At 40.4% G+C, this 27,757-nt stretch overlaps 1 protein-coding gene across 1 annotated transcript; it reads right to left on the bottom strand.

Annotated features, from left to right (window-relative positions):
- Positions 1-27,757, bottom strand: CCDC77 (coiled-coil domain containing 77). Its single transcript, XM_080811948.1, has 12 exons — positions 27,660-27,757; positions 21,847-21,900; positions 19,981-20,224; positions 16,983-17,125; positions 11,891-11,987; positions 10,956-11,031; positions 9,915-10,006; positions 8,368-8,516; positions 3,721-3,940; positions 2,115-2,240; positions 1,864-2,016; positions 1-888 (listed from the first exon to the last, which is right to left on the bottom strand). Exons 2-12 carry the CDS (start codon positions 21,882-21,884, stop codon positions 742-744), a joined length of 1,485 nt encoding a protein of 494 aa, XP_080668074.1. The 5' UTR covers positions 21,885-21,900; positions 27,660-27,757; the 3' UTR covers positions 1-741.

Genomic DNA, 27,757 nt, shown 5'->3' with positions numbered 1-27,757 from the left:
AAATTACATTTTTATTGAAAAATAGTTGATTTATACATTATTTTTTAAAAAGCATTTTATTGGTAAAATAATGATCTTTCATACAAGGATCACTAAAGTTTCACTCACTCTTACCAAAGTGGCACCTTTATTTTCCTAGATGAACATTTTGCTTAAAAATAGCGTCTCTAAAAGAAAAAAAGAAAAAGAAAAAGACTAGGGTCTCTAGTGCCCTCTGGTGACTTACTGAGACTGGGTATCCAAAAAAGTAATTCGGCTCACAATGGAAGAGTTAAATAGCAGAATTACTATCTGCTTACATGTGACAAATTGTGATTTGCTGCCTTGGGCAACTTCAGAGGGTGCCTTGGTCTCAGGCAGAGTTTCAACTTCTGACACCCAATCAAGCTCATAGCAAAAAAATACTTCCTTCTGGAATTTTCACCATCACTGCCTTCTTAAAAAAACAAAAACTGTCATCATATTATAAATGAGAAATAATGTGGGAAAGTCCCTAAGTGATTCAGGTTATAATCCAGACCAAAAATACAAAAAAGGTTAATAGGACAGCAAAAATGATAGCTAAAGCTTAGCATGCAAGAAGGGCTCTTTTAGCGGTCCCCAATTCCTAGCCCCATCTTCTTAATAACGGATATCACGATTCTAGCTGGCTCTGTGCATAATTTCTGGGAGAAAAGGACCTTTTCCTCAGATTTAGGAAGCAGACCTATTCCAGATGAAGGCGATGGTTAAACGTAAACGTCAACAGAGTCTAAGTTCATTCTCCAGACCAAAGACTTTGGACTTAAGGTTCTTTAGTTCTCCTTGCAGCTTATGTGCCCGTCTATTGCTGTCACGCACCTCACACAGAATAGCAAGATCCTGGTTTGCCTGAGCATTCAGTGTTGCCTAGAGATTGGGAAAAAAAAGAAATGATTATGGCACATTCCAGGAGAAAGAAATCAGTCATAAAGATTAGGCTATGCTGGCTCCTTTTTGGCAGACTTTTAGCACATAAGATAAATTCAATCCTTAGCTTGCTTAATGACTAAAAGAAAGAAAAAGTAGGGGCGCCTGGGTGGCTCAGTGGGTTAAGCCGCTGCCTTCGGCTCAGGTCATGATCTCAGGTCCTGGGATCGAGCCCCGCATCGGGCTCTTTGCTTAGCGGGGAGTCTGCTTCTCTCTCTCTCTCTGCCTGCCTCTCTGCCTACTTGTGATCTTTCTCTGTCAAATAAATAAATAAAATCTTAAAAAAAAAAAGAGAGAGAGAAAAAGTAGAGTAGAATTAAAGCAGAAAAGGCATGAGACTCTGCTTTTCTATATGATAGTAAAGAAGCCATAAGATAGAGGTCAACAAACAATAATGAGTAAAAACAGAGGCCGATATAAACATTACTGGTAAATTTGCCAAAGAATGGGGAAAAAAAAGCTTCTCTTCTGTAACTAACCTCATTTGGCACATAGCAATCATTTAGGATATGTGGATTACTGCTTAAATCTAAGAAGGATTCTGAGGCAACCTGAATTCTAAATAAAGCTGTGTTTGAGGGGAGAAACTACTTCATTCCTTACTCACTCGCTCTCTCTCCATTGGTAAAATAGACACAGTTCTTTTCATCTGCTTCTTGATCTGGGAAGGAGGAAGCTTTCTGCTAAGTTTAACTCAGATGGAAGTACGATGGTGCAGACTAGCAATGATTTCAGTCTACTGTGTCCTCCCTCTGCTGTGTACTTAAGCTGCTTTTAATGAGACTTAAAGGATGTTGATCCACTAGGGTGTACCACCAGAGAAACAGCCTGTCTTTCTTCTGAGGAGCCCTCACGACCATGTTTCCTTACCTGCACGCCTTTTCCCCCTCTCAGTAATTCAGGATCAGTGATTACCTTATAGAGGATTTGCTCCAAGTGTTTCAGCTTTTGCCGGAGAATCTTAATATCTGTCTTAAAGCCTTCTACTTCCAGGATGCGCCGATTCTCCAAGGCCTCATAGCGTCTTGTCATCACCTGTAAACGCTTCCCCATCTTGTTAGTGCGATCCTAAATATAGAGACATGGCAAGGCATTTGTGAAGAGAGGGACACATTCCCAGAGCATCTGCGCTTCCCACCCCATCAGAAGTGGCAGAGAATTTGTACCTTGAAGATCTCTCTCCTCACTCCCTCTTCCTCACGAATTCGGGCAAGTTCTTCTTCTAGAGAAATGCACTGCTCTTGATACATGTTGGACAATTTTTTCTCTTGAACTAACTTATCCTTTAGGGACTGCAGGTCAGAGGGAAAATAAAATTACAATTTTGCTAATTCAAATAGTACTTAGGCAACAAAAGAAAGGAAAGAAATGATTTCCAAGAAGTCTAAAACGAGCTAAGGAACAAGATGGCAAGGAACATTGGAGAACATCTGAAAGCCTCCTATTTCTAGATGATTCTCTTAACCTTTTCTTAAAGTGTCCACAGTAGAAATTCTTTAAAATAAAACAAGTATTTTTGGCTCTGAGAAGGGTCAGATAATGGAGCTTAGAACTATACCAAGTAGGATATGACAACATATGTTTTGGCACAAATTTCTGAAGCTCTTCTTTAAATAGAAACAAGAACACATACATGTTCCATTGAGCAGTGGGAATGATGGATAAAAACCTTAGTCAGCTCATGTTTCTTCCTTACACACAATCTTTCAAAGACATACAACATTTAGAGCTAAATATTCTTACCAGGCATGTAAAGGCCCTGGAAGGCCCTCCACGACTGCCTGCTGCCCACCCTCCAACCTCTCTGCTTACCACTTTCTTCTTGCTTATCCCTCCATGACCACAATGATATTCCCTCTCTTCCCTGAACATACTTCACACTTGCTCTTCCCTCTGCCTGGAATGTTCTTCCCCTAGGTCTGTATGGCAAGCTCAGTACCATTTTATAGGTCTCAGCAACAATATCAGACTTCACAGAGGATCCCTGTGCTTCCCTATAAAAGCAGACTTTCAGCAACTATATAAAATCTTCATATAATCTTTTCAATTCCTTAACACCATTTTTTAAAATAAGCTTTCATTTTCTCTGTTTTGTTTCTGTACCCTCTCACCCATGAAAGTTTTTATTTATTCATTTGTTTCTTTATTTATTTAAATAGTCTCTACACCCCATGTGGGGCTTGAACTCAAGAGACGGAGAGGTGCATGCTCTCACCACTGAGCCAGCCAGTCCTGTCTTCCCTCCCTACCCCCCACCCATTAAAATGTAAATGCCACAGGGGCACCCGGGTGGCTCAGTGGGTTGGGCCTCTGCCTTCGGCTCGGGTCGTGGTCCCGGGGTCCGGGGATCGAGCCCCGCGTCGGGCTCTCTGCTCGGCGGGGAGCCTGCTTCCTCCCCCCTCTCTCTGCCTGCCTCTCTGCCTGCTTGTGGTCTCTGTCAAATGAATAAATAAAATATTTAAAAAAAAATGTAAATGCCACAAAGGCAGACCTGGTCTAATTTATCTACTACTGTAGAGCCTAGCCCACAGTAGGAGTGCAATAAATATTTGTTGAATGAATAAATGGATCAATCAATAGTTCACTTTTCTAAATCCCTAAACACTATAATGATAAGCTACTCTTTGAAACCTAGTTCTTGAGGCCGCTGCTCCAACAGCTTTCTGGACCAAATGGATCTTGTATGACAATTCTCAGGTTCTTTGGAATTCTCTGAGTACTTTCAACTTTTCCAGAAAAATTAACAATTTCTGTAGGACATAAGAAAACTACCTTAATATATTCATTTTGGTTATGATGAGTCTCATGAATGACTGGCCAAACTTTTCCAATTTTTTCTTCTTTCTTCTTACACTGCACGCTGTATTGCTTAATCTTCGACATCAAATGATCCTTTTCAAGCATCCACGACTTCTCTTTATTTTGGCTTTCAAATCTGAGTTGCAAAAAGTCTTTTGTGCTCTCATAGAGAAGTTCTTGGGTGTGATGGAGACTGTGAAAGAAAGTACAAATGTGGACACCATGCCTAGTGGTACATATGGTACATAGTTACTCAAACAAAGGGAAGATATGGGTTCTTTAAAAATTGTGCAATACATAAATTCTATAAAATATCACTAGCAGTATTTAAAAGACACAATCTGATCACTGGTAAACTTCCATGTTTTACTGGACAAAGTGTAATGCACACTAGTTCACAGACTAGTCTTTTTTTTTTTTAAAGATTTATTTACTGGGCACCTGGGTGGCTCAGTTGGTTAAGCCTCGGCCTTTGGCTCAGGTTATGATCCCAGGGGCCTGGGATTGAGTCCTGTATTGGGCTCCCTGCTCGGCAAAGTCTGCTTTTCCCTCTGCCCCTCCCACTCCACTCATGATCTCTCTCTCTCTTAAATAAAAAAATTAAATATTTTTTAAAAGATTTATTTGAGATAAATGCACGCATGCATTGGGTGGGGGGAGAGGGAGAGAGAGAGTCTCCAGCAAACTCTCTGCTGAGCGTGGAGAACAATGCAAGGCTTCATCTCACCACCCTGAGACCATGACCTGAGCTAAAATCAAGTTAAGTTGCTTAACTGACTGTGTAACCCATGTGCCCAACGTAGACTGGTCTTGATATTTTCCCAATGCTAATTCCAGTTTATATCATTAAAAGATTTACAAAAATATCTACACAGAGCCTGTACAAGTATGGACTATATTCCCTGACTAAGGGTGAACACAAGTTCTAAAATGTCAAAAATAGTTATGCTGTACTCCACATGTAAACTGCCTGGTATCAAATCTTGTCCTTTTCTCAACATCAGTTTCCTCCATGGAGAGATCGTGACAACTTTAGCCCATTTAGTTTCTCCATTCTCTGAAATTCTACCCCTGGTATAATTTGACACTTGCTCATAGACTGTGTCATGTTTTATTTATTTTATTTTATTTTTAAAATTTTATTTATTTATTTGAGAGAGTGAGTGAGAGAGAGAGAGAAAGCATAAACAGGAGGGGAGAGGGAGAAGCAGACCCCCACTGAGCAGGGAGCCTGACTCAGGGCCCAATCCCAGGACCCCAGGACCACAACCCGAGCCAAAGGCAGATGCCTAACTGATTGAGCCACCCAGGTGCCCTTGTCATGTTTTAACCGTCAACAGGCATAATTTCGTTTTTTGTGGTTTTTTTTTTAAGATTTTGTTTTTAAGTAATCTCTACACCCAATGTGGGTCTCAAACTTACAACCCCAAGATCAAGAGTCACATGCTTTCCCAACTGAGCCAGCCAGGCACCCCAACATGCATATTTTTTCTAACCCGAGTGAAAGCATATCCCCTATTTATCATTTACTTTTGCCTTGCCATCACCATATTGTCAAGATTTGGTATTGTCAAGAACAGTACCAAATACTAAACATACACAGAGTACTAAACAGATTCCTGCTGATTACTGAGATTTAGGAATAGGCAAATGATGTTTCTATCTTCAAAAAAGGATATCCCTAAGAAGTTAGAAACTCATGAGTTTAACATCAACACTTTCTAGAAAAATACTGTATCAAATGATCAAACTGCTTGCAAAGAATATTAAATACCATGAGGCAATCACTGTAATTTTCCACTGGCCAAATAATGTCAGAGAAACTTAGATTTTTTCATGAGTAATAGGATACACAGATAAGGGGAACGTGAGAGCATAATGCAGGCACAAAGCAGGATAACTGTCACCAGACAAATGTATATATATACTCAGGTATATACGTATGTGTATAAAGAGAGACATTCAGTTACCACAAGATCTCTTGTGCTTTCAATGAGTTATTTTATTCTAGTTTACATTATGTTCTTGATTACAAACTGAGCAAGAAATAGTCTTGTTAATGTATAAATGGTATGAAAGTGAGACCCAAAGGACAGTCATTAAAGGCCTTGGATTTCATGCCATTCAATATCCTTAGGATGATCTATCTAATGTAAGGGACTGATTATATGCTCAGATGGGCAGATAATGCTAAACTAGGATGGTTATTAATCTGCTGGAAGACAGATATAAAATTACAAATTACTGTGACAATTTAAAAACACTGCTTCCTTAAAAACAATTAAAATACAATGAAAAGTGAACATGCTATGTGTAAGCACAAAATACCAAACATGAAAATGAAGATGGAGATGTGCTGGCCACACGAAAACATATTATACTGTGTTAAAAGAAACAGAGTCTGTGGGGCGTCTGGGTGTCTCAGTTGGTTAAGCCTCTGCCTTCAGCTCAGGTCACGATCTCAGAGTCCTGGGATCGAGCCCCATATCCGGCTCTCTGCTCAGCGGGGAGTCTGCTTCCCCCCCTCTCTCTATGCCTGCCTCTCTGCCTACTTGTGATCTCTGTCTGTCAAATAAATGAGTAACATCTTAAAAACAAAAACCAAAACAAAACAAAAACCAAAAAACCAGAGTCTGTAAGAGGCACAAAGCACTTTCTAACCTGTATTGGTCAGAGATCTTAATTTAAGAATCACATCCAATTTTAATCATCACACTTTTTTTTTTAAATAGACTCCACGCTGGGCATGGAGGCCAAGGCAGGGCTTGAACTCATAACCTTGAGATCAAAACCTGAGCTCAGATCAAGAATCAGATGCTTAACTGAGGCCATAGCACGCCCCTGGGGAACAGACATAACTCCAATAGGTGGCGATTAGTGCCACCGGAGGCAGGCGAGTCATCAGAGGAATGTGGAGGAGGAAAAATTAAATTCTGCCGGGGGAAGTGTTCAGAGAAGAGATGACCACGCACAGCAAAGTGCCTGCCACACAGCAAGGATCCCATAAGCAACAGACATGAGTGGTCAGACTGAAGGACAGGTTAAAACACAGCAGTAGAGGAAGGGCTGAGACTGAAAAGGTTAATTTGATGCTAGATGACAAAGATTCTAGTAATTCATGCTGAGGCAGCAGGACTTTATCATAAGATAAATGGGGAGCTATCGTATGTTTCTGAGCAGTTGGTAACTCCTAATGGAGCGGTTGGTAACTTCTAACTCACAACAGTGAGGAAGACTGTAGAAGGCAGTGGGATCAGTGATAGAAAGAACAGTTAGATTACTGCAGGAATGTAAACAACCATAGAGCTGGGGGACCCCTGACGGGGAGAACACGACTCTTGGGTGTCAGAGTCACAAATTCGAGTGCTATGTTGGGGGTAGAGATTACTTAGAAAAATATAAAATCTTTAAAAAAAAAAAAAAAAGAAGAAGAATAGCTTAAACCAATGTGAGAAGAATAAGAGGGAGAGAACAGCCTGGAGAGGCTTCCCAGGCTCATCACACTCAATAGGGCTTGGAATTCTGGAATAAGAGAGTGGGGAGTTCAAGATAACTCTAAGGTCAGGAAGCTTGGGAAACAGGATGGATATCTTTAAACTAAATGGGAAAAAGAATGTAGTAGTAGGTTTGAGATGGGACAAAGGGATGTTTCTTGGGGAACATAAACAGTCTGTTTTAGTCGTGGTAAACTGGAGACGTTCGAACATTATGGAAGAGATCTGTACAGCACAGTCTGGCCACTGGAACCGTTAAAAAAATCTGAGGAGGGTCAGACAGGTAGAAGAATCAAGCGAGGTGCTACAGAAAGCAAAGAGAATTAATCTCAAAGAAAGGGAGCTCAGAGGTACTGAATATACAGAATGAGACTAGTTACAACTGGCACTATAAAGAGATTATGAAGTCAGTGATGACCTTAGAAAGGGCATGCTTGGTAAAACAGTGGGGATGAAATCCGACTGCAGAAAGGTGAGGAAAGGCAGGCAGGCAGGTGAGGAATTAAAGCAGTGAGGACAGAGAATTTGCGGTTTTTGCACAGGTACGTAGTCATTTTCTCCACATTCGTGAAGGGCCAAACAAAAGAAAAGGTTCCCAAGTACTGGGCTGCACTGGATAACCTGTCGGTGGATAAGAGAACATTTCTTCACCACTAAGGTCAAGCTAAAAGTCAAGTGGGTTAAATGGAGCATAGGGGTTACTCGGCAGCTATTCAAGAAAAGAATCAACAACACTCCTGGAGAAGCCCGGACACCCACCTATATAGAAGCAGGGGTGTCTGATGAAGACGAATTTTCCAGATCCCTTTCAGTTGCACAGTGCTATGCTGCTAAAGGACAGGACTGTTAACTTCCAAGCCACTCAGAAAAATTTACAGATCTGTCAGGTGCAGGGGCACCTGGGTGGCTCAGTGGGTTAAAGCCTCTACTTTCGGCTCAGGTCATGATCTCAGGGTCCTGGGATCGAGCCCCACGTCGGCTCTCTGCTCAGCAGGGGCCTGCTTCCCCCTCTCTCTGCCTGACTCTCTGCCTACTTGTGATCTCTCTCTCTCCCTGTCAAATAAATAAGTAAATAAAATAAAAAAAAGAAAAAGATCTGCCAGGTGCAGCTTTCCTGAATACTCACTTTTTGGTAAGCTCTTTGATTTTGTCCTGATTTCTCTGGTGATGAACTTGTATTTCCTCAATGCGAATCCGTCTGTCCTCCATGAGCCCTTCAACTTGCTCTCTAGAAAGCTTGGTCTGCTCTTCCAGCTGAGCCTGCAGTGATTCCACCTAGGCAGGCCAAAAGGGGTGAGGTATCCACTCCTGTCTCACTTCCACTTACTTCTTACCTCAAAAAGCAAGTCTTTCTCCAGAAAACTTTAGAAAACAAAACAAAAAAATCCACAAACAAAAGCACGGCAGCGAAACAAATAGGAGAAAAGTCTTAAATGTACTCCTTTTTATTTAATGTCTTATACATGGGGTTAGGCTACACAAGAGCAAGCTCTGTCCACACCACACAGCATCTGCATCACACACAAAAAGCCAGAAAATCCAGTTTCCTCTACCCTAACATTTTCAGCTTTTCACTATCTTCCTTTTGGGATTCTTAGGACTATCTCCCTTCTAAGACTCCGTAGTTGCATAGAAATAAAATGACTCCTTTCTTCATCTTTTAATTTAAAAAGTGGAGAAAAATCAGTATCATGTTATTTCCTTCTCTGACTGTGGTTGTCATGACTCCCAGGGGAGATACTGGTCAAAGGCAGAGACCGTCATTTAAAGCAACAGGCCCCAGTAAGGACAGGAACTTGAGTGCACCTAGAAAAAAAAACCATGGTTGCAAGTGTTACACAATCACCAGGTGGTAAAAGGATGATTGGTGACTTTAGAACACATGCACTAAATAAATGGATATACCCCTACTGGTCAATCTGTCAGCAGAGGCAATTGTAACTCTCTGTGTATCCCCTCAGGCCAACCACAAAGGGAATTCTTACTATATGATAGTTTTGTTGGGTAGGGCTAAGCATATAAGCGAAACAAACAGAAGGTTCAGAATAGCACTTCTAGAATGGCTGAATAGAGAATAATTGTTTTAAAACATAAACTCTTGGAAATTAGGAACAACCTAAATTTTCTTAATCACTTGATGCCTAGATATACATGTGCAAGGCCATAAAAAAATGAAATCTTGCCATTTGCAACAATGTGGATGGAACTAGAGGGTATTATGCTAAGCAAAATAAGTCAGTCAGAGAAAGACAATTATCATATGATCTCAATGATATGAGGAATTTGAGAGGCAGGGCTGAGGATCATAGGGGAAGAAAGGAAAAAATGAAACAAGATGAAACCAGAGAGGGAGACAAACCATAAGAGACTCTTAATCTTAGGAAACTGAGGATTGCTGGAGGGGAGAGGTGGGGGTTGGGGTAACAGGGTGATGGACATTGGGGAGGGTGTGTGTTGTAATGAGCACTGGGTATTATATGAGACCGATGAATCACAGACCTGTAGCCCTGGAACAAATAATATATGTTAATAAAAAAAAAGAAAACATATGTACACACACACATACACACAAAAAGAAAAAATAATATGTGTGCAAGGAGATACTTATATGATAACAAAGATCTGTTACACAAAGCTAAACTTGTGGACAGAAACTGTTCTGATCTGCTTTACCTGTAGGATAAGTGTTTCTATGTCTCTCTGATACTGCTCAGAACTTTCTTCCTTCTCTCTCATTGCTGTTTTTTTTTTGTTTACTTTAGGATCTAAAATAGAAAACAAAAATTAATCAAGACCTTTACTTAGTTTTTCTTTTGGCTATTCGAGCATCAGCAGACTTCTACAGAGGAGTCAGATTTCATTTACCTACAAGAGAAGGAAAGGAAGAAAAAGGAAAGCATACAATGACTATAGCAATACTTTTTCAAATGGGAATCTCCCTAAAGGAACTCTGCTAGGATGTCTCCTGAATAATAATATTCATCTTTCTAAAGAATATAATAAATTTACCTTTGAAGTTATATCTGTTTCCTTCATAAAATCATATTTAATCAGAAAAGGTAAGGAATAAGGAAAAGTAAGTCTAAATATTTGGTTATGATGGATCACCCAATTTTCAAAAGACAAGATTATTTTAAAAATAAGAAACACTAAAATTACACTGAACAAAATTCCTAGGATGATTCAAGAAGCTCATACTAAGAGAACAGATCTTAAAAGTTCCCATCACAAGGAAAACAAATCTGTAACCACTGTCATGATGATTGTTATCTAGATTTATTGTGGTGATCATTTCATAATATATGCAAGTATTGAATCCTTACATTATATACTTAAATGTAATGTTATATGTCAATTACATCTCAATTTTCTAAAAAAAAAAAAAAAGGCAAAGAAAGAAATAAAATTGGAACTTCCATTAAAAAAAAAGGGGCAGGGGGAGACTGAGGCTTAGAAGCTAATTAACATTCTGTGATCCCAGAAGTTATCCAGATCTGTTTTATCACCTATAAGCATGTTTATTACGTATTCTTTATTCACCTTTATTAAAACATCACGGGAAGGTTAAAGGAAAAAAAGCTCAGTGAGATCTTAAACCAGCAGAGACATCATTATGAACATTCATTATTACTACACAGTAGAAACAAAATCTAATTATTTGACTGTGTTTTTGAATTCTGCATCAACGAGAATTTATAGCAATACGGCTGGTACCTGCTCTGAAAGCTGAGGAAGATTCATTCTGTTCACATATACCTACAGCCTGGATAGTCTTGGAGTGAATGCTGACCTGAAGAAGCAAAAAAACCCCAAAAAGTATAGAATTAGCTTTCCTATAAATGTTGTATTTCTTTTTAGCTTTACTTCTATAGATCAAAACACTACTCATAAATACAATTGGTCAAAATTACCACAATCATTAAGGATGTCATACATGAGGAACACCAAAGTGGACAAAACTTAGTGCTAGTGAAATAAGCTAAAAAATTAAATTTCAGAGTTATTTAATACTATCTGCTAAAAGAAAGGGGTGGGGCATCTTTGGCAAAGGCATTTAGGAAAATAATGGGAACACAAAAGCATGCATATGTAGATATGCACAAAGATGCTCACTGAGGCAGTTTATTGAAGAGTAAAAATTTAAAAAAACTATATATACACATAAATATCTATATATACACATAAATCTGTATGAATGGGAAAAGAGCTTTATCTCTGGGGATAAAAGAGACTGCCACTTTTATATGACAGATTTCTGAAATCTGTCTGTTTTTCATAAAGACCATGTAGTACTTTATCAGCAGCATAAACTAAGATAAAAAAGAAATCTGAGTATTGCAAATTTGCTCCCACACTAAGTCAGCTCCTACTTTCCTCTCTAACCTCACCCAAAACATCCACTCCTCTGTGCTTTAAGGTTTCCAAACAGTGAAATGATGCCACCTCCCAAGGTTTTTTTGGGGGAAAAAAAGTAAATGAAAGCACAAAGCTCTTTGTAATTATAGAAAATGCTTTGAAGACTTAGGGACTAAGACAGCTAATTCTCCTTCTATCTTCTTTAGCAAGTACCAAAATTGCTCTCATTATAGACCCCAGCCTGTTTTTTTATAAAAAGTAATGCTTACCATGCCGTACCAAAGATTACTTACTTTGTTTGGAGGCTCCTTATAAAAATAGGTCACTTCTCCAGTGTCTGTGCCCACAAGAGCCAAGAGATTCTGAATCTTTTTCTTGTCTTCTAGCTCCCTGCGATTCTCAAAGAGAGTAACCACACATTGTGTTCAGAGGAAGTAAATTTTTCTATTTAAAGGATCTCCTTTCTGATCTATTTTTAAGACAATGGCAACATCAAATTAAAATTGAATAAGATTTATTGAGACCTTGGCTCTAATTTTTAAAACATCAGATATTTATATCCAGAAATTGAGAGAGGGGACCAGAAAATAATTTCTTAGTTGGTTCTACGAGAGAGTTATAGTAGATGCTGGGGTACCCTGCTCAGATTCCCCTTTTCAGCACTAATGGGTTCATTCCTCCAACTGCCAGCAATGTTGTAAATTGTGGCTCACAGCTGAATCTCTCTCCAGAATTGTCCTCAGTCAAGAGGGACTGCCTTAACCAACTGTATACCCAATGGGCAGAATGGACCCAGGGCCTGGCTAATGAGAGGGCAGAAAAGTCCAATTCCCTTGCCTCAATTCAGAATACCTCTGAAGGGCCATCCCAGCTTCAGTGCACCCTGTGGCACTGGCTGAGGTCTTCTGTAATTAATTAAATAGTTCTACTGCTGCCCAATCAGACTTTACTTATTCCTTCATAGGTGGTTATCCCTGAAGGGACTCTCCAAATAATCTCCTGCAAGCAAATATCCATTACAGAGTCTGTTTTCCGGGGAACCCAACCTAAGACAGTTGATATCAGAAATGGATAAAGGAAGCAAACTCTAAAACGAGATTTCAGAGTCTGTGATATGGAGATGGTTTATAGAACATAGTGTTCTTGCGGTGCCTGGGTGGCTCAGTTGGCTGAGCATCTGACTCTTGATTTGGGCTCAGGTCATGATTTCAGGGTCATGGGATCCAGCCCTGTGTTGGGCTCTGTGCTCAGCACAAAGTCTGCTGGAGATTCTCTCTCTCTCTCCCTCTTCTTTTGCCTCACCTCCCCTTTGTGCTCCTTTTCTCTCTCTAAATAAATAAAATCTTTAATAACAAATGAATACAGTATTCTTAGGGGCAAAAGAGATGGGTGGTTAACAAGGTACAGATTAAAAAATTAAAATAAATCTAAGATGGGCTCCTGGGCAGCTCAGTTGGTTAAGCGTCCAACTTTTGATCTCAGCTCAGGTCTTGATCTCAGGGTTGTGAGTTCAAGCTCCATACTGGGCTTCACATCAGATGTGGAGCCTACTTAAAATAAATAAATGAATAAATAAAATAAAATAAAATAAATCAAAGATAAAGGGAGGCTAAGGGCAGCGCCCTACACAAAAGCACAATTTCTGATCCATTTTCCACACCTCAGCCAGCGTAAAGATTATTACTTGACAAAGAAGCTGGGTCCCCAGGAGGTAAGACTAGGTGACACCACAGCAAGTACATGATAATGAGTCCCCTAGTCTTTCCCCAAAAGACCCATGGCCATTTATTTAAGTAATTATACACTGGAGAAAAGGAAATACACAGGTAATTCAAGGACTGATGGATCCAGGGTGTGAAATGACATTGATACCTGCCATTATCATGGCACTGGAGTATATAGGAACCATGTAATCAACAGAATTTTGTACCAGGCCCAGCTCACAGTGGGTCCACTGGGCCCAGACCCAATCAATGGTTAATTTCCCCTTCTCTAAATGTATAACTGGAATGGACATATTTGGTAGTTGGCAAAGCCTCCAAACTGGTTTCTTGGCATCTGGGTTAAGGTAAGAAGACGACTCTGAAACTGCCCCTCCCCACCCCTGCCAAGATGGAAGATAAAGACTTAAAAGATGTAGGGGTCAAAGTCACCATCAAATCCCCATTTAATTCACAGTATGACCTATGCAAAACCAGAAGGATAACAGTGGACTACTACGAAGGAGGTCAAGGAGGTCCCAATTTCAGTCACTGTCCTAGAAGTAGTGTTTTTGCTAGAGTAGATTAACTTGTTTTAGGTACATGGTATATGGATACTGATTAAGCAAATGCATTCCTTTCCATTCCTAACAGGACCAGAAATAGTTCTCATTTGTGTGGGGTGAACATAGTATACTTTTACAGCCTTTCCATAAAACCATGTTAACTCTTCTGCATCCTATCAAATAAGTCTGAAGAGACCTGGATCTGGCCATACCACAGATTTCATTAGTTCATTACTAATGATATCAGATTAAATTAGATTGGATAGGCAAGAAATGGCAGATGCATTAAAACCCTTGGTAAGATACATGGGCTTGAGAGGGTTGGAGTAAACCTTTCAAAGCACATCAGTGAAGTTTTAGGGGTCTGATCTAGGTATCACCAGACATTTCCTTCAAAGTAAAGGACAAATTACTGTGCCTAACCCTTACCAAGTAGAAAAAAGGACTCTTCAGAGACCATATCCCATACTCTGGGATACTGCTCTGACCCATATATCAAGTGACATGAAAGGTGAGCTTTCAGTGTGGCCCAGAGTTGAAAGGAAATTCCGCATTAGGTCAAGGCTAAAACTATTAAGGCGATTGAGTTGATAATCAAAAACCTCCTGACAAAGAAAAACTCTGGACCCGATGTCTTCACTAGTGAACTCAACCAAGTATCTAAAGGACAAACCAATAATTCTCAAACTTTTCTAAAAACTGAAGAAGAGACAACACTACAGACCAATATCCCTCACGAACACTGATGTGAAAATCCTCAACAAAATATAAGCAAACCAAATTCAGGAGCATTAAATGGATTACACACCATGATTAAGTGGAATTTATTTCTGGAATCCAAGCATAGTTCAGCATATGAAAATTGATCGACGTAATATACCACATTAGCAGAATGAAAGGAAAAAAACCACAATCATCAATTGACAAAGAAAACTCATGTAACAATATTCAAAACCCTTTTATGATAAAAAACATTCAACAAACTAGCTAAAGAAGGAAACAACCTCTACCCAATAAAAGCTATGTATGGGAAACCCATAGTTGACATCATATTCAATGGTGAAAGACCAAAAGTTTTCCTCTATGATCGAGAACAAGACAAGGATTCCCATTTTCGCAACTTCCATTTAACATAGTATTGGAAATCCAAGCCAGGGCAAGTAGGCAAGAAAAAAGGAAGAGACAACCAAAGTGAAAAGAGAAAAATAAAATTATCTTTGTTCACAGATGACATAATCTTATATGTAGAAAACCGAAGGGTTCCACAAAAATAACAAAAGCCAAACCAAACAAACCAAGGAAATCCCATTAGAACTGATATAAGAGAATTCAGCAAAGTAGCAAAATACAAATTCTTCATGCAAAAATCAGGTGCATTTCTATACACTAATGGTAAACAATCTGAAAAGGAAATTAAGACAATAATTTGCTTTATAATAGCATCAAAAAGAATAAAATACTTAGGAATTAAAAAAGAAACTGAAAGACTTGTATACTAAAAACACTGCTGAAAAAAAGAACACATACATAAATGGAGAGATGCCATGTACATGGATTGGAAGACTTGATATCATGATGTCAATATTACCCAAACCAATCTACAGATTCAGAGCAACTCCCATCAAATCTCAATGACATTTTTTTTCAGAAATAGAAAAATCCACCCTAAAATTCATATGGAATCTCAGGGAACTCAAAATAGTTAAGAAAATCTAGAAAAAGAACACCGTTAGAAGACCCACACATCTTGATTTCAAAACTTACTACAAAGTTACAGTAATCAAAACAGTGGGGTACTGACATAATGATAGATCTTTAGACCACTGGAATCAAATACACAGCCCAGAAATAAGTCCCACATGCATGGTCAAGTGATTTTCAACTTTCAATGGAGAAAAGACAGTCTTTTCAACAAATGGTGCTGGGAAAACTGGATATCCAAAATGCAAAAGAATGAAGGTGGACCCTTACCTAACACAATATACAAAAGTTTATCTTAAAATGGATCAAAGACCTACCTGTAAGACCTAAAACTCTAAAACACAGTTGGGGGTGCCTGGGTGGCTCAGGTGGTTGAGCACCTGACTCCTGATTTGGGCTCAGGTCATGATCTCAGGGTTGTGAGATGGAGCCCTGTGTTGGGCTCTGCACTGGGCATGGAGCCTGCTTAAGATTTTCTCTCTCCCTCTCCCTCTGCCCCTTCCCCACACCCACTCACAAGTGCTCTCTCTTAAAAAAACAAACAAGCAAACAACAACAACAAAAAACTATAGTGATACTGGATTTGGCAATGATTTTTTTAAATATGAATTTGAATTTGAATATGGCCTTAAAAAGGAACAAAATTTTGATACATGCTACAACATGGATGAACCCTGAAAACATCATGCTAAGTGAAATAAGCCAGTCACAGAGGGACAAATAGTGTATGATTCTACTTATATGAGGTCAAAAACATAGAAAATGTAACAGTGGTGACTAAGGGCTGAGGAGGGGTGGTGATAAGGAATTATTGTTTAATGGGGACAGAGTTTCTATAAGGGATGATGAAAAGTTCTAGAGCTGGATAGCGGTATGGCTGCCTAATAACATAAATATACTAACAGCCACTGCACTATGCACTTGAAAATTACTAAAATGGTAAATATTACGTTAAGTATATTTTACCACAATTAAAAAAATTTTAGTAGTGGATGCTGCTCAGATGCCACCTTCAGGACCAAGACATCCATCACCCAAGAGCTGAGTCCTTCTCCAGGAACTGCCCTAGGCTGACGGGGGCTGCCTCTTTCAAATTTACATCCCCTCCCTGGTGACAGCCAACATCCAATGAGTGATCACTGTGGGGTACAAATGGTCAACCCCTTTGCCTCTGAATGGCTGTCCTGGCCTCAGAGCTCCCTGCGCAGTTGGCTAAAGCCTCTGCTACCACAGAATCACAGTTCAAATTCTCCCTCTGCCCAAATTTGCTCATAGATATTATTGCTGAGTCCCCCAACTAACCATCCTTGTATCCATCTCAGAGTCTGCTTTCTAGGGAACACAACCTAAGAGAAATGTATCTTGTTTAGTGTAATTTAGAAATAGAACTCCAATATTTCCCTTCTCCCACTGGGTACCTGATTCTCAGTCGGTCGTTTTCTGAGTAGAGGCGTAAAACATGTTCCCGTTCCTGGAAGAGGCAGACCTGTATATCGCTTAGAGCTTTCTGTAATTCCGCAATCTCTTCCTCCCTCTGCTGCAAATCCCATTCTAGTTTATGCTGGGGGGGAAAAAAGGTAATTGAAAAGATACTGCACTTCATGGGAGTATCTCTGATTGGATCTGGTGGATCAGGTCATGCAGAAATATTACAGAGTGGGGGCACCTGGGCGGCTCAGTTGGTTGGGCATCTGCCTTTGGCTCAGGCCATGATCCCAGGGTCCTGGGATCAAGCCCCACGTCAGGGTCCCTGCTCAGCAGAAAGCCTGCTTCTCCCTGTTCCCCTGCTTGTGTTCCCTCTCTCCCTGTGTGTCTCTCTGTCAAATAATAAAATCTTAAAAAAAAAAAAAAAGAAAAGAAAAGAAAAGAAATATTACAGAGTGAATGGTTTCACCAACATGGAATTCAAATGACAACAACAGGTTGTGTACAGACTTGAGTTTAACAGCTGCAGGGTGAGTGTGCTGTTTGCCTATAACATCAAAGCTCTCGTATCTTCCTTTTACAGATTACAGAACCCTATAACGACATGTGATTTACCTGTTCTAGTCACACTTTTTTTTTTTTAATGCTTTCTAGGCAATAAGGATTACAAAATTTTGGAAAAACACAGATAAAAAGGTATGATTCTTGCCCACAGAGTTGAAGAATTTTAGGGGGGGGGGAGAGACATGCAAACAACTAAAATGAAATAGTTATTTCATAAAAGAGCATGCATAGTAAAATGGTAGACGGGAAAGTACAGCAGAGTAAAACCTCTGCAGGTTTTGGAAAGTCAGAGAACACAGGCAAAGCTGGAACTTGAAAGATGAAGACTGCTACAGACTACCAGAAGACAGGTACTCTTGGGAAAGGGAGAGAAAGACCGAACCATCAGAGCCCTAAGTGTCTGGGTAACCCCAAGTATTTCAGTATTGCTGGAGTGGACAGCGAGGGGCAGAGTGGGGAAGTATGAGGCCCCAGGCTGGGTACTGGTATGGAGGACACTTTAATAGTTTGGAGGAGACATAATGAGAGTTGGAACCAATGTTGAGGGAACAGTGATTAAGTTGTTGGAATGGGTGCAGTGACATTTAGGAAGCAGAATCAAGAGGACTTGCCAAGTGACAAAAGTAGGAGCTGGGGAGAATTGCAGGCAATGATACCATTTACGGGACACGGAATAAAGAAAAAGCAAAGAGATAAGGAATGGAGGGAGGGGAAACACCAGTGGTACAGATCATGTGTGGGTGGGGTAGGAAAGAGAGAGCAGTTCAGACATGGACGTGTTAACAAGGAACTCTGGAGAAAAATGAGTCCACATTAGTTATTTGGTGTCATCATCTCCTATGTGGTAGTAGAAGGCATGGATACAACAAGACCATATAGTGGAATCTGGAACTTTGATATTTAAGACTAAGGAAGGGGGGCTGTTGACGGAGACTGAGAAGAACCGGTCAGAGAGGTAAGACAGAAACTGGGAAAGGAAATCAAGAAAGGACAAGTCTGCAGAAAGGAGAGATCAATAGTGACAGACACTGCCAAGGCCATGAAGAGAAGAGATCATTTTGACTGGCAGGTTCCAAAGACCACAAGGGGTGACTTATAGTGGAGCAATGAGGACAGAGACCAAACTGCAGTCAAGAGGTCACTGAGTGGGTGACAAAGTCAAGCTATTCTAAAGGTATGGTTGAGAAAGAGCCACCTACATAAGAGAGAAGTTAGAGGGGAAAGTCAACTACAGAAGGGTGTTTTTTTAAGTTGGGAAAGACCTGAGTAGGTTTACACACTGAGGACAAAAAGTCAATGTCAGGCAAAAAGTTAAAAATAGAACACACAGAGAAGAGAGATGATGAAGCAGGGTTTCTGAGGAGGAGAAAGGGTTGGGGGTCAGGAGGACTGCTGGGATCAGTGCAGCTTGAACAGGCAGAGACAGCTCGTCCCCGAAGCAGTAAGAAAGGAGACATGGATGTAGACGTAGGTAACTTGCGTGGATGGGCAGGAAGGGAGCACATGTGTGATAGCTGGTGTTTCCTCCATGAACTCAGAAACAAGATGGCCGGAGAGAAGAGGACTAAGAAGGGGTTGCAGGTTGGTGGAGGGTGAAGGTATGGCACAGGTGTGCACAGGCCAAGAAAACTGCTGTAAAGTGACTAAGGATACAGATGGACAAGTTTATCATGAATTTATTCTGTAATGATATATAACCGTGTTAGGACAATGGTTCTCAACTGGGGGTGATTTTGCCTATGCCCCAGGAGAAACTGGGCAACAGCAGGCATTTTTGATGGGTCATGAACTGGGGATGGGGGGATGGGAGAAGAAGTGTGCTACTGGTATCTGGTGAGTGGAGGCCAAGGGTGCTACTTCAAATCCTACAATGCACACAACAGTCTTCACAACAAACAAGTACCAAGCCCCAAATGTCAATAATGCCAAGGTTGAGAAATCCTGCTCCAAGAGAAGAGGTGGTAGGGAACTGGGCGAAATTCTAGCTAGGGTTTGTGCTATGCAAGCAAGGCAGAATAAGCAAGGGGTCCCATGTAGGCAGTACAGTTACTGAAGTGAAGCCCAGTGGAGCCTGGATTAGAAAGGAAGGATGTGAGTTCAGAAGCTGGCAGGCAATGCTTCGAAAACCGAACTGTAAAGGAGCTACAGAGCTATCAATGAAGTTAAATGAAGTCAGGTGTAAGGGGGTGAAAGATCTAGAAGTATACAAGAGACCGAGATATAAGAGTTTTAGAGGTCCAGCAGCTGGGGGAGATTATGATCTAGTGAGGGACCCCCAGGGTGGATAGGTAGCTAGGCTGAGGCAGAAAGGAATAAAAAAAGAATTTCTTAAATAAATATCTGCTTATGGTACGAGCTGGCACTGCTCTCAGAAATGAACAGATTCAATCAGAGCCCTAAGAGGGTATAGCGCGTCATCCCTTTCACCTGTGCATCACAAGCTGCTTTGTAGAGTTCCAGTTTCTTCAGCAGGTCCTCATTTTCTTCCTCACACTCAGTCATCTTCTTTTGGTAATATTCCAGAAGCTCCTGAGAAGGGCAGAGAACAGCCAGACGATCTTCCGTGGAAGGCAAGGGAGTTGACTCCATCGAATCCAAGAAAGACATTCTCTTCCACTTGGTGGGACCACTGAAGCCACAGGGAACATCGTGTTTGGAGACAGTCGTCGGCCTGTGAGAAATCAAAAAGGACATAGTCATTCAACGATATGAACAGCTATGAGACACTATAATTTCTTAAATAAAAAAGTTTATGTTCTTGAAGTGCCATAATTAAGGTGCTCATAAACCTTCAAAGTTTGATGTTCTGGGTTGGTAAGTAGTTTTATGAACCGGTTTCCAAGTATTAAAGGCTTAAAGCTAGATTCAAAATACATGTTAAAAGAGCAAAAAGATCATTAAAAATGAAATATTACCCAAGTAAGACCTGGTAATAACAGAAAATTTAATACTATTAAGACACAGAAAAAAAAAAAAAGACACAGAGCAAAAGAACACATTCCACTACTGGTGGGATCTAACTTGACACTACAGAGAGTAATTTGGCAGAATCTAGTAAAACCGCCATCCCTCTTGTCCTAGAGAAACTCATGCATATGTGTACAAGGCAACACACATGAAAATGTTGATAGCAACATTATTTGTAATAACAAAACCGGTAAACCTTCCAGACATTCACTCAATAGGGTAATGGATAAATTGTGGTATATTTATATAAATGGAACATTACTCAAAGTCATTAGAAACAATGGATTAGAGATATCCAAATATCAATGAATCATTCAAACAACATTAAGTGGTAAAATGTACGTAGATGCATATGTAGAAGATATTACCATTTAAGAATGGAACTTGCCAAATGAAACTGTTTTTAGGAACAGGTACATGTAAGTGGCAAAATTATTAAGAAAGGAAATGACAAATGTAAGATTGAGGATTAGAAGATATAGCCTTAGTTAGTAACCACGCAATCACACCAGCATCAGAACGTTTAAATTACGCAGACCAAGACTAGACAAGACCAAAGGCTAATGAAAGGCTAGGCAAGAAGTTCTATTTGTTTGTTTTTAGCAAACAAGAGCATTCAGCTGAAACAATGCCAAATCAGAAAATAAATGCTGTGGAAGTGGAAAAACCCTGTGAAAATTAATCCACTTTGGCTAACTCCCTGCAGAAACTTTATAATGGATTCCCAAAGCTGTAGTTAACAATGGAGACGGTCAGCACCTTTATTAAGTGTGTATAGAAGAGATACTAAAATTCACTTTCAGCTATCATGAAGGGAAAAAAAAATCCTAGTATTTTCTTAATCACGAAAAGCTTGTGACAGAAATGTTCTTTTACTTAATGTTTCATGTCTTCAAAGGGAGTTGCCTTGTAAGTACTCTGGGAAATAGACCAGTGGATGAACTAAGAGGTCCTGCTGAGATTTTGCAGTGGAGAGTTGTGGCGGAGAGGATGAGGAGGAGGATGTCTGTTGCGCGGGAAGCTGAGGGCAGAACCAGAATTAAAAGTCCCCTGCTTATGCATGCTGGCTGTTCCTCTATAATTCGGGATCCAGGGACACTATGCCAGGCCCATTCAAACTGCCTGGATTCAGGTATCAACATTTAATATGTCCCAGTTTTGAATCCTAATGGCACTTAATAAGAATAGATAAATGACATGTAATATAGTTCAAATCCAGAGGTTGGAAACACACTTCCAAAACCTTTCCAGTTTCTCAGCTAACTTGTGCTTCTGGCTACAGAACTCTTGATTCTTTAACAACTCGCAAATAGGCAAATGTCTTACTTTCTGCAGACGGGGGTACGCACTGGGGTAAAGTTCATCCTGTCCTTTTCACACCTGTCAAATACACAAAAATTCAGAATGAAGGGTCAGGAACAGACCAAAAAAACAAAAACAAAACAAAACAAAACCCAAAAACAACAGTACAGGATACACAGACAGGTTCCCTTTCCACCATCACATGCTGGTGAGAATGTGATGCTCTACAATGTAGGATTCTTTAAAGTGATTCCAAATCCTGAAAATCTATGACTTTTGAATCTTCATAAGGCATTTTTCATTACTATTTTTGAGTAAAATCATTATGGCACCTAATGTTTGGATGGAGAAGCACACACAAAAGAAAAGCCTCCTTAACATGGAGGTTGTCTGCAACAATGCAAAACGAATCGACAGTCCTTTTGCTGAAATAGGAGGGAGATGCAGAAAAGTTTCTAATAAGGGACGGTAAATGGAAATTAATTTAATTACACTAAATTTAAAATAAATACAAAGCCACTGACACCTGGTGAACTTTATCTATTGTTTCATCTTAAAGAAAGAAAAAATTACTTATAAGCTTTGTAAGGTCCACTTACAATCTCCATTCCAATTGCTAACAAGGGGCTTGGGTTCCTCTATTTGAATAATCTTATCACAGAAATTTTCATGAAGATAACCTCACAGTCAGGGAGGGAACAGAAGAGAAGGAGAGAAGGGGGAGAGAAGAGGAGAAGAAAGGGAGAGGAGGAAGGAGAGAAGGATGGAAGGGGAGAGTTTATTTTATTAGCTTTGGGGAATCCTGGCTTATCAAGCATGCTTTGTCAACCCATTCTGATCTTGGGCACGATGATATAATATTCTATTCCTGTGCTCTTTTAATCTGTATGTATCTGTTTATAATCTTCAATCCTTTGGAGAAGAATTTCGTGAACAAGAGTGAAGAGATCATCACTCTTGTTAATTCTAGATCATTTTCCCGCTCGGAACCCCAGAATGCCTCTGCACCTCCTCCTTAAAACCTTTCTTCATTTGCCTTCTAGGACACCAGAGGTTCCTGGTTTTCTTTCTCCCTCTCTGGTCATTAATCTTCAGTCACTGCTTTCTTCTTTTTTATCTATACTTAGGGCCTTGGTGACTGTATAACGTGTCAGTTTTAGGGGCAACTGGGTGGCTCAGCCAGTTAAGTGTCTGCTTTCGACTCAGGTCATGATCCTGGAGTCCTGGGATTGAACCCCACATCAGGTTTCTTGCTTAGCGGGGAGCCTGCTTCTCCCCCTCCCTCTGCCCCATCCCTCCTCTAACTCGTGAACTCTCTCTCAAACAAATAAATAAAAAATCCTTAAAAAAAAAAAGTGTCAAAAAAAAAAAAAAAAAAAAGTGTCATTCTTAAATACCATGTACACACTAATGGTTTTCAAATTCCTACCTCCAGGACTGACTCTGGCCTCCACTCCACTCATACCTATCTCATTGCCCATTTCTTATCTCCACTTGGATGTCTTACAGGTCTCTCAAGCTTCTCAAGTCCAAAATCAAGTTCCTGATAAATACTTCCACCAAAACCTGCTCTTCTCTCAGAATTCTACATTCCAGTAATTACTACCTCTATCTTGCCAATTGCTTACGACCAAAAAACTTGGAGTAATTTTACTCCTCTTGTCCTACATGCTATGCTCAATCCAAAAGCAAATCCCCTTGGCTCTACCACCAAAATATCCAGAATCAGACAATTGCTCATGCCAATGCTGCCCTGGTCTAACCCACTACAATCTTTTGCTTGGAGGACTAAAATAGCCTCTTTATCGGGTCTCTTTGCTTCCACTTTCAAATTCAGCCCCTGCAGTCTATTTTCAACACAGCAGTTAGAGTGACTATCTAAAATGTTAAGTCAAGGGAGGCCTGGGTGGCTCAGTCACTTAAGCATCTGCCTTTGGTTCAGGTCATGATCCCACGGTCCTGGGATCGAGCCCCGCATCGGGCTCTCTGCTCAGCGGGGAGCCTGCTTCTCCCTCTCCCACTTCCCCTGCTTCTGTTCCCTCTCTCGCTGTGTCTCTCTGTCAAATAAACAAATAAAATCTTTTCTAAAAAATAAAAAAATAAATAAAATGTAAGTCAAAACACAAAACTCCTCTGCTCAAAAGCCTCCTAAGACTTTTAGTTTTAGTCAGAAAACCAAAGTCTTTAAAATGGCTTCCAAGGTCCTACATGATCTGGGTATCCCGGGACTTCTGTGGCCTCACCTACGACTCTCCCCCTGCTCAATGATCCAACAACACTGGCCTCTGCTGTTCTTCAAACATGCCAGATAAACCTTTACCTCAGACTCCCACCTTCTACTTCATTTATGATGTTCTTTCCCCATTTACCTATATATGGCTTGTTCCCTCTCCTTGAGGGTTCTAATGTCACTTTCTTGGCGAAGTCTTCTCTGATCATCTGGCTTTCCCTTACCTACCTTCTCTGCTTCACTTTATCACCATTTGACATAACTGGAAAATCAATTTCTGCTTCTGTCATTCCATTAGCTTCCTTCTGCCCACCAAACCTTCAAGCATGCCATCTCTTTTTCTCACTCTCTCCTTTAAAATGACTACTCTCCTCCTTTAAACTCACTTCCTTCCACAAAGGTTCTTCAACTTGGGCGAATTTGTCTCTTGTAAAAAACCACCGAGGGGCACCTGGGTGGCTCAGTGTGTGAAAGCCTCTGCCTTCGGCTCAGGTCATGATCCCAGGGTCCTGGGATCGAGCCCCGCATCAGGGTCTCTGCTCAGCGGGGAGCCTGCCTCCCTTCCTCTCTCTCTCTCTCTGCCTCACTGCCTACTTGTGATCTCTGTCAAGTGAATAAATAAAATCTTTAAAAAAAAAAAAAAACCTACCAAGAAAATAAAAATGGCAATTGGGTTGGTATGGTAGGATTATGGGCAACATTTTTCTTAACAGCTTTATAGAGATACAATTATATAATTCACATTCCATACAACTCAATGATTTTAGTATATTCAGATATGTGCAACCCTCACAATTATAGAACATTTTCATCACTTCAAGAAATCCTATATCCTTTAGCCATCAGCCCTGTGTTCTACCTTCCCCCAAGCCCTAAGGAACTACTAATCTACTTTCTATTTTTTTTTAATATTTTATTTATTTATTTGACACAAAGAGAGAGAGATCACAAATAGGCAGAGAGGCAGGCAGAGAGAGAGAGGGGAAAGCAGGCTTCCTGCTGAGCAGGGAGCCCGATTGTGGGGCTCAATCCCAGGACCCTCAGATCATGACCTGAAATGAAGGCAGAGGCTCAACCCACTGAGCCACCCAGGCGCCCTACTTTCTATTTCTATAGAGCTCCTTATTTTGGACTTCCATAAGAATGAGATCATATAGTATGTGGTCCTTTTGTGGCTGGCTATGACGGATTTCTTTCACTTAGCATGATGTTTTCAAGGTTCATCCATGTTGTAGCATGTTAGTTTTTCATTCCTATATATGGCTAAATAATATTCCATTTTATAAATACAGGTGACATCTTAAAGATGAATGTCACTGTTCTACAACTATTTAAGAGTAACTTGGAACTTTTTTTTAAAAGATTTTATTTATTTATTTGACAGAGAGAGAGCACAAGTAGGAAGAGCAGCAGGCAGAGGGAGAGGGAGAAGCAGGCTCTCCACTGAGAAGGGAGCCTGAAGTGAGACTCCATCCCAGCACCCTGGAATCATGACCTGAGCTGAAGGCAGATGCTTAACCAACTGAGCCTCCCAGGCGCCCTTGGAACATTTTTTAATTTTATTTATTTATTTGAGAGAGAGAGCATGAGAGAGGAGAAGATCAGAGGGAGAAGCAGACTCCCCAAAGAGCCTGGAGCCCGATGTGGGACTCGATCCTGGAAGTCCGGGATCATGACCCAAGCCGAAGGCAGTCGCCCAACCAACTGAGCCACCCAGGCGCCCCTTTGGAATATTCTTTTAAAAAATAATTTTGAGGGGCACCTGGGTGGCTCAGTGGGTTAAAGCCTCTGCCTTTGGCTCAGGTCATGATCCCAGGGTCCTGGGATCGAGCCCCGAATCGGGCTCTTTGCTCAGCGGGGAGCCTGCTTCCTCCTCTCTCTCTCTCTCTCTCTCTCTCTCTCTCTGCCTACTGGTAATCTCTGTCTGTCAAATAAATAAATAAATGAATCTTAAAAATAAATAGTAATTTTTTTAGTCATTTGTTTGTTTTTAAAGAAATTTTTTAAAAGAAATCTCTTTAATTTTAAAGAATTTAATTTTAAATTTTAAATTTAATTTTTTAAATTTAAAGAATTTAATTTTAAAGAAATCTCTTTAATTTTTTTTTAAAGAAATTTCTATGCCCAATGTGGGGCTCAAACTCAAGACCCCAAGATCAAGAGTCAAATGCTCAGGCCCCTGGGTGGATCAGTCGGTTGGTTTGGCTCAAGCCAAAACCAAGAGCCAACCAACTCTTGGTTTTGGCTTGGGTCATGATCTTAGGGTCCTGGGATTGAGCCCTGAGTCAGGCTCCAAGCTCCGTGGGGAGTCTGCTCAAGGATTCTCTCTCTCTCTCTCCCTCTCCCACTGCTTGTGCATGCTCTCTCTCTCAAATAAATAAATAAATAAATCTTAAAAAAAAGAGAGAGTTGCATGCTCTACCAACTGAGCCAGCCAGGCACCAGGCACCGCAGAATATCTTGGAACTTTTAAAGAGCCTTCTAAGAACCTGTAACTTCTCTTCTTCCTCCTAGAGACTGTCCTCACTCCTTCTCTTGCCTGTGACTACAGCACATCAACAAAAACAGTGTCTACATTCACATCTCATTTAGTTTTATAATCTCTCACAGTCTGACTTCTACAACATCTGGAAGGCAGCTATGCTCACCACTATACTACCAATGCTTACTATAACATCTGAGTTGAAGTTATTTTCTTGGTCATTAGACACCCAAATGAATGAATTCAGCTGCTTTCTTGGTTTCCCATCCTCCACCCAGCAAGTCACTCCTTGATTTATATGCTTACTTTGACAGTATTGATCACCTTTTAAAAAATATTGTAGTTCAGAGCTCGGGCTCTGAAATCTAACAGGCTTGGGTTTCAGTCAAAACTCTGTCCCTTATTAGCTGTGTGACAAGGCAAGTTACTTCACCTCTACACCTCTTACTACACTCGAGTTACTTATTAAAAGAGAGGGAGAATAGCATTTATCATAGGTTGGTGTAAGGATTAGATGATAATGAATAAAAGAGCTGAGCACAGTGTCTGACACGCAAGTGCTCAATAAATGGAGATCATTACTATTTTTACCAATAATTTTCCTCCCTTGGTTCAAAAGGTTCTGTCTTCAACTTTCTTTTCTACTTCCTCTAACCACTTCTGTGGGAACATCATTATTTCCACTGCGTTTATGACTACCTCATTATCTAAAACACTACCTGGCACAGAGTAATAATTATCATTGAATGAACAAATGACATCTTTCGATATTCTGACTTGAATTTTCAATTATACACCCCCACAACAATTCTGTCAAGTATTTTTTATTATTCCTTAGTTCTAAAAATGAGGAAATTGGGGGCTTAGACTATGCTGGAATGAGGGAATATTGGAACGCATTTCCAGGACCTCCAAATTCTACCCCCCGTTCTACATTTCATCCCGCTGTTGACTCCCTCTTACTATGGCTCCCCAATCCTCCAACACCCCCCTGAAACCTTTCACTTTGCACGTCCTAACTTCCCTCTTCCGGTCCCCGCACCTACTTCTCCCTCGCTAAGTTCTTTTTAGTCTATGGCCCCATTCCCCAATCCCAGCATCCTAAACCCAAAACTCTGTACTCACGCCACACTAAGCCTTCGAGTCTGAGACCCCAACCGAAAAACAAAACTTAAATCCGGTAGCGAAGCGGCGCCACTGACCGTGCACGAATCTGTCCAATC

This window comes from Martes martes (genome assembly GCF_963455335.1).
Source record: "Martes martes genome assembly, chromosome: 8".
In the NCBI taxonomy this organism is placed as follows: Eukaryota; Metazoa; Chordata; class Mammalia; order Carnivora; family Mustelidae; genus Martes; species Martes martes.
Note: the sequence above shows the minus strand (reverse complement) of the source record. Positions and strands in the feature narration are given on the sequence as shown.

Bases quoted from the DNA above. Each gene is read 5' to 3' on its own strand.
- CCDC77 (XM_080811948.1), bottom strand. From the start codon at position 21,884: ATGAACTTTACCCCAGTGCGTACCCCCGTCTGCAGAAA. The intron at 11,988-16,982 runs GTACCCAGTGGG...TGAGAATCGCAG, and splicing joins AACGACCGACTGAGAATCAG to GGAGCTAGAAGACAAGAAAA. The intron at 11,032-11,890 runs GTAAGTAATCTT...TTGCTTCTTCAG, and splicing joins ATAAGGAGCCTCCAAACAAA to GTCAGCATTCACTCCAAGAC.